The 13,238-nt window shown below is 44.2% G+C and overlaps 1 protein-coding gene across 1 annotated transcript in view; it reads right to left on the bottom strand.

The window, feature by feature from the left end:
- Positions 1–3,462: 3,462 nt before the first annotated feature.
- LOC135055485 (phospholipid-transporting ATPase IC-like) overlaps positions 3,463–13,238 on the bottom strand; it is a 119,526-nt gene continuing 109,750 nt past the window's right edge. The window contains exons 24-28 of the mRNA XM_063959615.1: positions 10,742–10,825; positions 8,939–9,184; positions 7,339–7,477; positions 5,785–5,915; positions 3,463–4,301 (exon numbers count right to left, since the gene is read on the bottom strand). Coding sequence (XP_063815685.1) covers positions 4,071–4,301; positions 5,785–5,915; positions 7,339–7,477; positions 8,939–9,184; positions 10,742–10,825 — 831 coding nt within the window. The 3' untranslated portion in view covers positions 3,463–4,070. The remainder of the gene's footprint in view (positions 4,302–5,784; positions 5,916–7,338; positions 7,478–8,938; positions 9,185–10,741; positions 10,826–13,238) is intronic.

Below are 13,238 nucleotides of genomic sequence, written 5' to 3'. Positions count from 1 at the left end.
CACCTGCTAAATTTAATCTCACCCCTCCAAAGTAAACACGTGCAGTTCCACAGTGACTCCAAACGCACCTTGGTTAATAATCCACCACATAGCTTCTGCTCCCCAAGCCTCTGCTGTATGTACAGACCACTGGTAGCTAAACATAGCTGAATGTCACAGTAATTCATTAAACAACGCGTTTCACTTTAATCAGAAGAGTAGATTTGTAGCTGTGTGAACCTTGTGTTGAAAGTTCTGTGCTCCAATCAAAACCCATGGCTTAATTCTCCAATGTGTCCTAGTCTTCACTTCGGCTGATCATGGGGAACCATAAAACTGTGAATATCTATGCGTTTCACCCAAAAATACCCATTTTAATTAAATGAACGGATCAGTTTCATTTCTTCTAATTGTAAATACTTTAAATAAATTGTGAACGTTCTGAAGTAAACTCTGTATCCCAGGGTTCACTGTTTCCCAAGGACAGAGTGCGGCCGAAAATCGGCCTCGGTATTTGCGTGCACGCGCTGGAATACGCACGTGAAAGGGGGCACGCAGACACTACCGAGGGGGGGGCATGGACTTGCAGCACCACTCCATTTCCATGGAGACAGGTGTGGGGGGGGGGGGGGGGGGGGGGGTTGGGAAGTTGCGCGCGGCCTTCCTGAATCTATGTGACAGGACCGGCCTTGCTGTTCCTTATAAAATAACTTAAAAAAAAAAAAAAGTACCAACCAATCAGCTTCTGTCATTTTACAGGCCACATTGGAAAATGCTGGCTGGTTGGTACTTCATATCTCTCCACTTTCTCTCCAAGTTGAATCAGTCTCACCCACAATATTTAAAATGGAGTAAAAGCTCCCTCTAGTGGAGCCTGCTGGTGGAGCCCTTGCTACATTGAATGTTGTGATGAGATGGTAGCTAACCATTGCATCAAAAGCAGTGTCGGACTGGGGTTTAAAAGGCCCACCGGGGGAAATGCAGTAGTATGGTCCATGTGTAGGGGTGTGGTCAGTCTCCACAGAGGTTTGGATAACCATTAGAAAGTTCATGATCTTGGTCCCTTGATAAATATATATAGTAAATAGTAATACTATTACTAATAGCACATGCAATATACCAGATTAATAAGATTAACGCACTGTAGAAAATACACCACAGTCCTGTGCAGTATAAAGTAACATATCTATTATGTGTAATTCAAGTGCAAAGCCTAGAACCTGATCCTTAGAGGAGTAGGTGAGTCCCTGGGCACTGGGGCCCATCGGGGGTTTTCCCTTTACCCCTGTGGGCCAGTCCAGCCCTGATCAAAAGCATTCACTGGTAATGCCATTGCGATGGTTAGCACATTTGCAGTTATCCGGATTTGTGCATGCATAATGCCCTCAGAGCGCAGCCGGCTGGAGGCAGAGATTACAGTCTGTCACTGAAGGATGTGTAGGAGACTCCCCTCCTGTGATTTGAGGTTGAGCGAAGCTGCGGCCAGGTCGGACACACAAGCTGCAGCCAGGAGGGAGCCAGGGGTGGCACAGCTGTCAGGATTTAATAAAAATTTGTTATCAACGGACACTCATTGATTCATTGCCATTTGATGGCGGAAAGCATCAGAACGACGCCATCAAATGGTAAAAATAGTGCCCAATAAGAAAAACCATTGATGGTCTGCAAACATCAACAATAAATGTCCATCCCCTAGCCTACTCTCTCTGGTGCTCTCCCCAGAATCTGTGATCCCAGAATCCGAATTATTATTTATAATCTCAATGCATAGTAAATGAAAGAATAGGGGCAGAATTCAATTAGCTGCAATAATGTGGTAAAGTACCACAAATCGGAATTTTTGCGGACAATGCCAAAAAATGCCAGCGAAAAAAAAAAAAAAACAGGCTTATTGTGGGCTTGCGTGCTACCGCGATTCACCCTATTCAATTGAGAAAACTGGATTCGTGCGATAATTCTTGCCGTTAAAACCAGAGAAAAGTGTAGGAGAAAATGGTGAAACTAAAATAAAGTCAAACTAAGATAGGACAACATTATAGAAGTCTATAAGTGGTCGTAATAAAGAGATTTGGGGGTAAACGTAATAGGGTCCGAGTTGCCGGAGGTGCGGGACTTTGGGCAAGAAGGTCTATATATTTAAAGTGGCAATTATTTACACCTTTGTGCTGCAGTCCCACCCCTGGAGCCGTCACTGTTTACAAGGTAAAATCAGGTTGGTTTTGCCCCATAAAGTGAATGATTGCTGCTTTAAAAATATGTGCAATCTCGCTCGAAGTCCTGCACCTCCGGAAACTCAGACTCATTACATTTACTCCTTGGTTTACTTAAATGGTGTCTAATGGCTGTTATATGCATTTTTCTAAGTAGTCAAAAAATTATATAAGGCAAGTGTTTTTCAGCAAGTGCTCAAAATTAAATTGGGGCTACATAGAAATGTATATCAGTAAATACTGTATTTGGGTCATTTTAAGTCCATTTAAAAAAACATCCCCTCAAAAAAATGACTCCCACCTGCAAGCCTAGAAACACTTGTCCCACTCATTAAGCACCCCGATATATATACCTGATCCCATACCTTGTACTCCAATTTCCATCATTTGGCATTTTTTTACCTCAAAAATGACAGGTCATTATTGGCCAATTAACATAGTTAAAGACTTCAAAGTGCCTAGTTGGTCATTCAGGAGGTGGGGGGTGTCCCAGCGGTTCTGAACCAAATCCTGACAATTTTACCTTAAAATAGGGATTTTCCCCAAAGTTATCAACTGCTCAGAGGTGGTGAAGTGAAATTTGTGGTAAATCTATAGAGAATTATCGCTGGTAATTTATTGCGGACAACTGAATAGTGGCGTATCGCGGGTCAGAATAAAAGCCCAGTTTTTACTGTGAAAACAGGTTATTGCGGCTAACTGAATTCCCCCCAAAGTATAATACAGTGATAAAGGGGAACATTTACTAAGCAGTGATAAGAGCGGAGAAGTGAGCCAGTGAAGAAGTTGCCCATGGCAACCAATCAGCACTGAAGTAACATCTATAATTTGCATACTATAAAATGATACAGAGCTGCTGTTTGGTTGATGGGGCAACTTCTCCACTGTCTCACTTCTCCGCTCTTATCACCGCTTAGAAAATGTACCCCAAAGTCTGATCTACCATGTATGCTGCAGACAGAGAAAAAGGGTGATGGCCCTTTAAGGATCCAAGTGGCTATGCATAGAAATAGGTTAGGTTTAGGCTGCAGGGATGGGGGGGTTAGGTTTAGGCACTAAGGGGGGGAGGTTAGGGTTAGGCTGCGGGAAGGGTTAGGGGAGATGGGGAACATACTTACCTCACCACAGTCAGTATTTCACACTTCGGCATTCTAGTGTCGGTATTTTGACTGCCGGCATCCCGGAAAGCGGTCAATCATACTGCACCCCTATACTAGATAGATGCTACATTCCACTGATCAAATAAAAAGAAAAAGCCATCACATACAGCTCCTTCCACCAAGATGACAAGTATACATTTCCGGCCAAAGTGAACCCTGCTGTATACTGACCATTTATTAAGGAATGCCAAAAATAAACCTTTACTACAGTTTATTAACATTAAATAATGCAAAGGCTAAAAACGTAAACAACAATTTCACAGGTTCCTGTGCTCCAAATAAAAAGGATCTTCTATAAAGAAAAAAAAATTTGTTTGGAACATAATTTCGTTTAAGATGCTTGACCACGAGTAACGGAGAGCTAAACTGCGCAATTAGTCTGACAGCCGCCAATCTCTTAATGTCTTTTCTTCTACTGTCCTCATTATCATGTAAAGCTCGTATATACGCAGGTCTGTGATTGGCTCCCTCTAATCGTCCCAAAAGCAAAAAGTATGCAGACATCATTGCAGAACAATGGATACGGAAAAATAAATTAGTCTTGTATACGACGTTCTTACAAAGCCAAGGGGCATTTGTAAAATCTCCAGGTTAAATTTACATTTGTATAAAAACAATCCTGAGAGGGAAACGGTTTTAATAAAAATATATCTCTCTACACAAATTCCATGTGCAAGATGGAGTTAAAAAAAAAAAAAAAACATTGAAAAACGACTGCAAATCAGTCATTTACTGCCGATTGGATAATCTCTGCTGCATTGGCGCCCAGTACAGCGTCCAGTGGAGCCCTTTTCTTAGCGATATTGCGCCCTGTGGAGATGAGATCTGCATATCCTCGCTGGTGGGAGAAGGCATAGGCCGAGCGTCTCTTGGATGCGCCACGCCTCATCGTGCTGGCCCGAGGCTTCCACTGAGCTTCTTCTGTTTTGAATTTCTTAAGGTTCTTTAGAATCTGAGGAGAAGAGATTTGATATATTTGGCATCACTTGTTATAGGTAACACCTACTAAATTTTCCCCGGTGGGTGTGGGTGTATCCACGCTCAGTGAGTGAACAAGCGGTTGGTATTTTAGCGCTCTACAAACTTTTAAACATCTCCCCCTGGGTCTTTTCACCTGAAACCAAAGTCTCAAAGACTTTACTAACCACACTGGGGCATAACACGGAACTACTGGATCCCATAGCAAAGTCCTTAAAGCATCCGTGGACTGCGGTCTAACATTACACCAAATAGATGTTAAAAAGATCTAACAAAGATGTCATAGGTTAAGGCAGTGGTTCCCAAACTGGGGTGCCTTGGGGCACTTGCAGGGGTGTCCTGGGTTGTTGGTCCAGGGCCAATTCAAATTACTTATGGTCAATATAATAGGCAAAACCAGTGCTTGTGACTTCCAATCATAAAATATGTGGGAAAACCCAGAGCGAATCCTGTCCCTCATCACATAACCGTGCCTAAGAATGGCATATAAGCACAACTTATTTAATGTAAGATTTTTTCTGAGTAAACTTTTGGCCTAGGGGTGTCATGAAAAAATTCTGATACTCTAGGGCACACATTCTCAAACTCGGTCCTCAGGAACCCACACGGTCCATCTTTTGCAGGTCACCTGTAGATTTTTAAAATGTGACAGTTGGTGATACACGGATATAGATCGAGAGTGTGTGAGTATATATATATATATATATATATATATATATATATATATATATATATATATATATATATATAATATAGCGAAAAATCAGGATTGCACAGCACTGCACAAGTTCTTCACTTTAGCCCAGGGGTGCAGAACCTTTGGCCCTCCAGCTGTTGTTGAACTACACATCCCAGCATGCCCTGCAACAGTTTTAGCATGGGCACATAGCAAAACTGTAGCAGGGCATGCTGGTATATGTAGTTCAACAGCTGGAGGGCCAAAGGTTCCCCATCCCTGCTTTAGCCACATATTGCGTCTCCTGTTCCACCGTAAGCGAGCTGCGAATCACTGCAGCTGTGACACTGGCTCTCAAGTGGTGAAATTTAAAAAAACAAGTAGCTTTCCCGCTTAGTAATTTCTGCTACAAGATCACTGCCTTGGAAGGCTATATAGAGGGCTATAGAAGCAGCAAAATCTTACAATATGCCGCCCACCACTGGAGAGATCTCAGATTTATTCACAGCAATCTCTTTAATACATCTGGCTGCAAGAATCTGCCTATTATCAGACTTTTTTTTACATTAATCACCGTTTTCTACATTTGCCGCCCAGTCAGACACATTAGTGCACAGGTCACCACCACCTGCAAAGTCAGTACATCCGTCTCCTACTGCTGTGACCATTCTGGCGCTCTATATGGCTGATGGTGGTTCTAACCACGCCCACTTCAGAACGGATGCAACACATAGAAACAGCAGGTGGAAATCATTATTATTTAAATATATTGAGCACTTACTTTATCACTCGCTGACGGGTGCATCATCTTGCTCAAGAACCTCAGGGCAACAACGGGCAGCAGACAAATAGCGACTGTTATGACTATGGTGAGCCAGAGATAGGGCTGCCTCAGAGCATTTGGAGCGGCCCCTAAAATGTGAAAACAAGAGTAACGTGCCATGATTAATAATTACTGCAACTATACAATAAGAAACTCGCCAGCATGCCTGAATAGATTATAAAGACAACCATTGCAAGATCTCCCGCATTCAGCACGGAACCCCAGCAGCCGCTGCAGTTAGGAACACATAACGTCAGGTAACATGTGCCGGAATGTGAAAAACAATAAGCAGCAAAAATGTGCTTGTCGTGTTTTAGTACATCTGAATGAGTTTCAGTCGCCATACAATTGTATGGTGACAGTGAAATAGTTTGAGGTTTGCAGATACCGTAGAGATAAGTGGTTTCTCTCTACGTTATCTGCTTTTATACATGCCAAAGCTTGTGTAAATGTCACACAGCATTTGACAATTAACCAACCGTATGTATCAGCCAATCAGCTCTTGTCATTTTTCTAACTATAAACATAGCAAGAGCTGATTGGTTGGTACTTTCTCTCTATCCATGCTTTGATACATATGCAAAACTCTAGTTGTATTGTACACTCCGCCCCCAAAAGCAAATTTGGGAGAACGTTGCTTACTGTACTAGACTTAATTTTTTTTAATTTATTTAAAATTTGTAACTTAAGTTGTTTTTTTGTTGTTTTTTTGTTAAGGTGGACTTTCTAACCACTGCCATGTTCTCCCCTTTCCGCTCTGGTTTATAAGAGATACAGAATCTCTTGCGCCCTGTATGTATGTAATTTGGTGTTTGTATCTTGTGTGCAATGCACTTTGCTAACATATGTAGGCTTAGTAAATGAATGGATCAGAGGAGGGGGGCAGCCGCGGGGCCAATATGAAGAGAACAATGTAGGCGGCACTCAGTAAAAACTCTCACGATACAGCAGGTATGCAACAACATTTCAAAGTTTTAATACACTTCGTAAATGGAGGACGAGGTGTATTAAAACTTCGAAACGTTGTTGCATACCTGCTATATCCTGAGATATCTTTGTCACTCACACCAAGTACATTCCAGACAGGCAACAAATTGCTTAAGGAGCACCCGATTGGTTAATGATAAACAAAACTATTGGCCGGCACCTTATTCTACTGAGCAGTTTGCATGATGCAGGTTCTGAACTGTACAGAGAGTACTCAGAAGTACTAACCCTCATTCTGTACACATGCAGCGAGGGTTCTTGGACCTGGCAGAAGGGCTGAGAGAAAGGAGGGGAGGCAGAGTACCCATCTCTGCGCCCTCTCAGATTCTGCACCTGGGGCACATGCCCCCTTAGCCCCCCCCTAGTTGCGGCCATGGTATGATGCAGGTTCAGAACCATACAGAGAGTACTCAGAAGCACTAACCCTCATATTCTGTACACATGCAGCATAGCACAGACGTATCGGTCTATGGGGTTTATACTCTACGTGTACCAAGTGTCCGGCACAAAAAGAGGAATATTTACCTGTGAATATGAACTTGGATGGGAAAAGAACGTGAATCCCAGCGCTGTGGAGGTCAAACATTATCCCAAAGTAGATAGCAATGCTTCCGAAGACGGAAAAGGCATTCACGAACGTCCAGTACGACGTGTCCAGCCCGATCTGGTCACAATAGAATACATTTTTGGTTAGTGCAAAGGAAAGTAAATACTGAAACCCACAAAGGACACAAAGTGAGAAATCTTTTCTTCAGACAGCATAATACGGAAATACAGAGACGCTCCACAAACTGGCGGCTGCCACCCAGGGTGCAGGGGGAGGGAACAGCTACTACGTCCAGCATGTGGGGTGCTGGGCGCCCCACCTTTCTGTTCCCAGCCTCCTCTTCTGGAATGTCATAACATCAGGTGCCCTGGGGAACGGCACTGCCAACAAACGTCACTATCATTTGCAGAAGTAATTTCACATTGAGGGGGAGATGTATCAAACCTTGGAGAGGGATAAGAGTACCAACCAATCAGCTCCTGTTATTTTTCAAACAGCCTGTTACATGGCTGGTATTTTATCTTTCTCCAAGGTTCGATACATTTCCCCCCATAAAACTAAAATGTTAACATGAAGCAGGTTGCTTCCGTAAGATGTATTCAGCCACAACACACACACTCACTCTCTCTCTCTCTATATATAATATATATATATATATATATATATATATATACACACACACATACACACACACACACACACACACACACACATATATATATATATATACATACACACACACACACATATATATATATATATACACACACATACTTTTCGTATTTAATACATTACTGCATAGAGTTCTCATTTGTTTTTGATATATTGTGTATTCATGCTTCAATGAAGAAAAAACAGAATACAGACCCAATTCTGATTGCAGACACTGACAAGTCAAGTAAGCCGCGGGGGGGGAGGGATTAGGTTTAGGCTGCAGGGGGGAGGGTTAGGGTAAGGCTGCGTTCCGGGGGTGGGGTGTTAGGGTTAGGCACCCTCCTTGGAGGGTTAGGCTTAGACACCTACAGGGTTGGTTAGGGTTAGGCAAAAGGGGGAAGGTTAGGGTTAGGCTGCGGGTAGAGAGGGTTAGGGGGTTGGGAAGGGGGGGGAGGGGACACACACTCCTTACTCACCCCTATTGGCTTTTCAAACACCGGGATCCCGGCGTCTGTATTACAACCGCCAGGATCCCGTGCGCCGACAAAAACTTAATGATACCATACAGGTATAGTTCCAAGCTTCTGGTAAGGGCACGCCCACCATCAGGAGGACCAAATTATGTCCCACATCACTTGCCTTTAATAAGCCACACTGCAAAACTACTGTATTGTGAGAGAATTTTCATTTTTCATACTTCATTTCAACTGACAGAAGGTTTCCGGGAGATGAAGGGATTATGGGGAAGGGAATGCAAATAGGGCAACTCTACTGACAGCTGAGCTCTGCATGCAGATCTACTAGCTCCACCGTATAAACTAGGTGAATTCTTCTTTTATAAATTAATCTCTTAAATTTTGCATTTAACAAACACAATGTAAAACAAATAGGGTTGCCTGGTCCCTTTAACGCGGTTAGTCTTACCTGGAAATTGACCGTTATTATGAGCGCAGTGGCCGTCGTGACTGCAAAAGACTGGTAATCCGAAGGGGCCTCTCCGTCCTGCCCCATTGTTAACAAGAACGCACCGTATGGTATGAAGAAGACCACTAGTGACGTCACTATGCCATGAAACAAACTCAGGAAAAACTTCTTGTAGTTGAACAGTAGATCTTTTTGCCCGGGGATGTACAAGCGCGGGAAGCGCAGACTCAGCTTGTCACTGACATCCTGAAACACAGAAGAGTCAGCGGTTCTGCTAAAGTTTTAGATCATAAAGATGAAATACCTAGTAGACTCTATATATTGTGGAAAGTCTACCAGAATTCTATCACAACTGGGGTTAAGTAGCCATGAACTCTAAGCAAGATGATTGCCAAATTTAGTTTGCAAGTTAATTTGTTTTAGTTGAAACACAATCTGACTAGGACGCACAAGGAAACTGTGCTGATTAATTTGCTATGCAACACTCGTATATCTCTGTCCGGCACTTATAGGGGGTCATTCCGAGTTGATCACTAGCTGCATTCGTTCGCTGTACAGCGATGAGGCAAAAAAGGGAACTTCTGTACATGCGTATGCGGCGCAATGCGCACGCGCGACGTACTATTACAACGGCCGATGTAGTTTCACACAGGGTCTAGCGAAGCTTTTCAGTCGCAATGCTGACCGCAGAGTGATTGACATGGAGTGGGCGTTTCTGGGTGGCAACTTACCGTTTTCAGGGAGTGTTCGGAAAAACGCAGGCGTGTCCAAACTGCGGCCCTCCAGCTGTTGTGAAACTACATATCCCAGCATGCCCTGACACAGTTTTGCTGTCAGAGAATGCTGAAGCTGTGTCAGGGAATGCTGGGATGTGTAGTTTCTCAACAGCTGGAGGGCCGCAGTTTGGACATGCCTGGTCTGAAGTGATCGCAAGCGCTGAATAGGTTTTGAGCTACTCAGAAACTGCACACAAAAAAAACTTTGTAGCCGCTCTGCGAACCTTTCGTTCGCACTTCTGCTAAGCTAAAATACACTCCCAGTGGGAGGCGGCATAGCGTTTGCACGGCTGCTAAAAACTGCAAGCAAGCGAACAACTCGGAATGACCACCATAGGCCCTACACACTTAAAGATCTAACTGAACGATATGAACGTTCTCATTCATTAATGAACGAGATATTGTTCATATCTTTCAGTGTGTAGGCACCACCGATGAACGATGTGCGGCCCCGCGCTCGTTCATCGTTGGTGGCGGGACGCTTATACATGGCCACTCTCATCCATATTCGTATGCAGGGCTATGGAGCAGAGTTACGGGGAGAGTGAAGAAACTTCACTCCCACTCCCCCTCCCCCTCCCCTTCCCTTCCCTTCCCTCCCCCCCCCCCCCTCCCCTTCCCACCCCCACCCCACACACACTGTCGGGTCGTCCATCGGCTGCATCAGCCGTCGGGCACCTCTGCGGCCTGGGTCGAGGTGCAGTGTGACAGCGCCATATTGAAATAACCCGAGTCGGGCAACCCGGCATTTCAACCCGGGATTAAAGCAGGGTTAACCATGGGTTGGACCCGGGTCGATGTGCAGTGTAATACCTCTTTTCCACTGCCGCAATAACCTGGGTTATTGCTGGATTTACCCGAGTCGTGGGTCAGTGTATAAGGGTCCTTGAAAAATAACCCGGGTTCAGTGACCCAGAAATCCGACCCTGGAAGCTACCTGATTATTTATTAAAATAGATCAGTCTAATCTATTGTGTTCTCCCGTGAATACACACTCGCTACTAGCGATCATGCACAGGTGATGTACCTGATCCATCAAACCAACGAGGAGGACAGGTAGACTGGTGTACAGGACGTTGTATAGGGCAATGAACCAGTCTTCATACACAGTCTGAAATACAAAGGACAGGGCAAAATAAAATAAAAAATATAAACTGTTCAAATTTTAACTTTCAATCTGAGAAATAAACTTTCTAGCAATATCTATAGCCAGGAATCAATAAAAAAAAAAAAAAAACGTGGTTATGGTAGACTTGCCATCGATAACTCTATGGGGGCTATTGAAATTACCCGTACATTCTGTCGGGTGCAAAGTATCGCCGGGGGGGCTATCTAATTAGCCCTGATAAGCCGGCGTGTGACGTGGCTTATCAGGGATTTTGTTTCACCTGTCTCCGGCAGGCGAAGCAAATCCCCGTTAACAGACCCGTTTTTATCCGAAAACTGAGCTATTTCACCCCAAAAACACGCTTTTCACTGAACCTGTGTGTTAAAATGCACTTTTTAACAGACGAGCTAAATTGAATAGCCCAATCGCAAAACCCAAAGAAATATCGGGGGGTTTTACACCCGATGTCTCTTCGGGGCTAACTGAATATGCCAGTATTTCTCCTAAGTCCACAGTATCCACAGGATAAACATTGACATATTAGGTAGCATCAGCGGATTGGCACCAACGATCAAAAGCTTTCGGCCTCCGAGAATACAGCGGTCCAGTCCATATATCCCCGCCCCCTGGCTCAGGCAATTCAGTTGTTTTCTAAAGCTCAACGCAGGAGCATCATAGAGCGCCCTAATCAGGCGAGAAGAACACACATGCACACACTTCCATACAAGAAGGAAGAGGTCAGTAAGTGTAAGGATCCTCAAATCAGGAGCGTCAGGGTCGGATCCATGTGGATACTGTGGACTTAGGAGAAATATAGTTATCGACAGTAAGTCTACCATAACTATGTATTTCTCCTGCAGGGTCCACAGATTATCCACAGGATAAACATTGGGATGTCCCGAAGCAATTTTAGTGGAGGGGACACTCCTGATTGGACAGGAGAATTCTTCGCCCGAATGCAGCATCCTAAGAGGCAAAGGTATCAGAGGCATAATGTCTAATGAATGTGTTAATGGAAGACCATGTGGCTACCTTACATACTTACATATTTGTTCAGCTGAAGCACCCCGTTGTGCTGCCCATGAAGGACCTACATTACGAGTAGAGTGAGCAGAGACATTAACCAGAATAGGGAGATCAGCTTGAGAATATGCTTCTGAAATAGTCATCTGAAGCCACCTCGCCATGTCTGCTTGTCAGCAGGCCATCCTCTCTTGTGAAATCCGTAGAGAACAAAGAGTGTCTGTTTTTCTGATCCACGTAGATCCTTAAAGCACAGACTACATCCAATGATGCATCTCCCGCAGAAAGGTCCGGCCCTTGGAAAGCCGGGACTACAATTTCTTCATTAAGGTGGAATTTAGACACCACCTTAGGAAGATAACCAGATTTGGTTCTGAGAACCGCTGTATCTGGATGAAATATCAGAAAAGGTGGGCGACATAACAATGCCCCAAAGACTGAAACTCTTCTAGCTGAAGCAATAGCCAGTAGAAAGAGAACTTTAGCTGTCAACCATTTAAGATCCACTTGCTTCAGTGGTTCAAATGGGGCAAATTGATGCACCTTTAGGACTAAACTTGGATCCCAAGGAGCTGTAAGAGGAACAAAAGGAGGTTGGATGTGAAGCATTCCTTGGAAAAAAGTGCGAACATACTGCAGGGTTAGCAAGTTTCATTTGAAACCATACAGTCAATGCTGACACCTGAACTCTCAAGGAAGCCACCCGCAGACCTTTGTCCATTCCTGCCTGAAGGAATGCTAGGACTCTGGAAACTCTGAAAGACCTAGGGTCAAATTTCCTGTCACTGCACCATTGAATATAGGCCTGCCATATTCGGTAATAAATGCGAGCGGAGGATGGTTTCCTTGCTCTAAGCATTATTTGAATTACCTGTTGTGAGAATCGTCTTGCTTTCAGGATGGAAGTCTCAAGAGCCACGCCATCAAAGACAGCCGATCCAGGTGCTTGTAATAGCAAGGACCCTGAGACAGTAGATCTGGATGTTGAGGGAGTAGGAACGGAGTATCCACCGACAGCCTCTGCAGATCTGTGTACCAATGTCTTCTGGGCCAAGCCAGAGCTATTAGTATTACGGTGTCCTTTCCCTGTTTTACCTTTTGCATCACCCTGGGCAAGAGGGCGATCGGTGGAAACACATAGGCCAGACGAAAGTCCCATCTTACTGACAGGGGCATCCAGAAAGGTCACTTTGGGATCCTTTGTCCTTGACCCGTATGCAAGAACTTTGTTGTTCTGACAGGAAGCCATGAGCTCTATCTCCGGTAACCCCCACTTGTCTACCAGAGTCTGGAAGACCTTGGGGTGTAAAGCCCATTCGTTTGAATGTTGACTAAGAAAATCTGCTTCCCAGTTTAGGACTCCTAGAATGAACACTGTGGACAAGGCTGGATG

This window comes from Pseudophryne corroboree, chromosome 1, assembly GCF_028390025.1.
Source record: "Pseudophryne corroboree isolate aPseCor3 chromosome 1, aPseCor3.hap2, whole genome shotgun sequence".
In the NCBI taxonomy this organism is placed as follows: domain Eukaryota; kingdom Metazoa; phylum Chordata; class Amphibia; order Anura; family Myobatrachidae; genus Pseudophryne; species Pseudophryne corroboree.
Note: the sequence above shows the minus strand (reverse complement) of the source record. Positions and strands in the feature narration are given on the sequence as shown.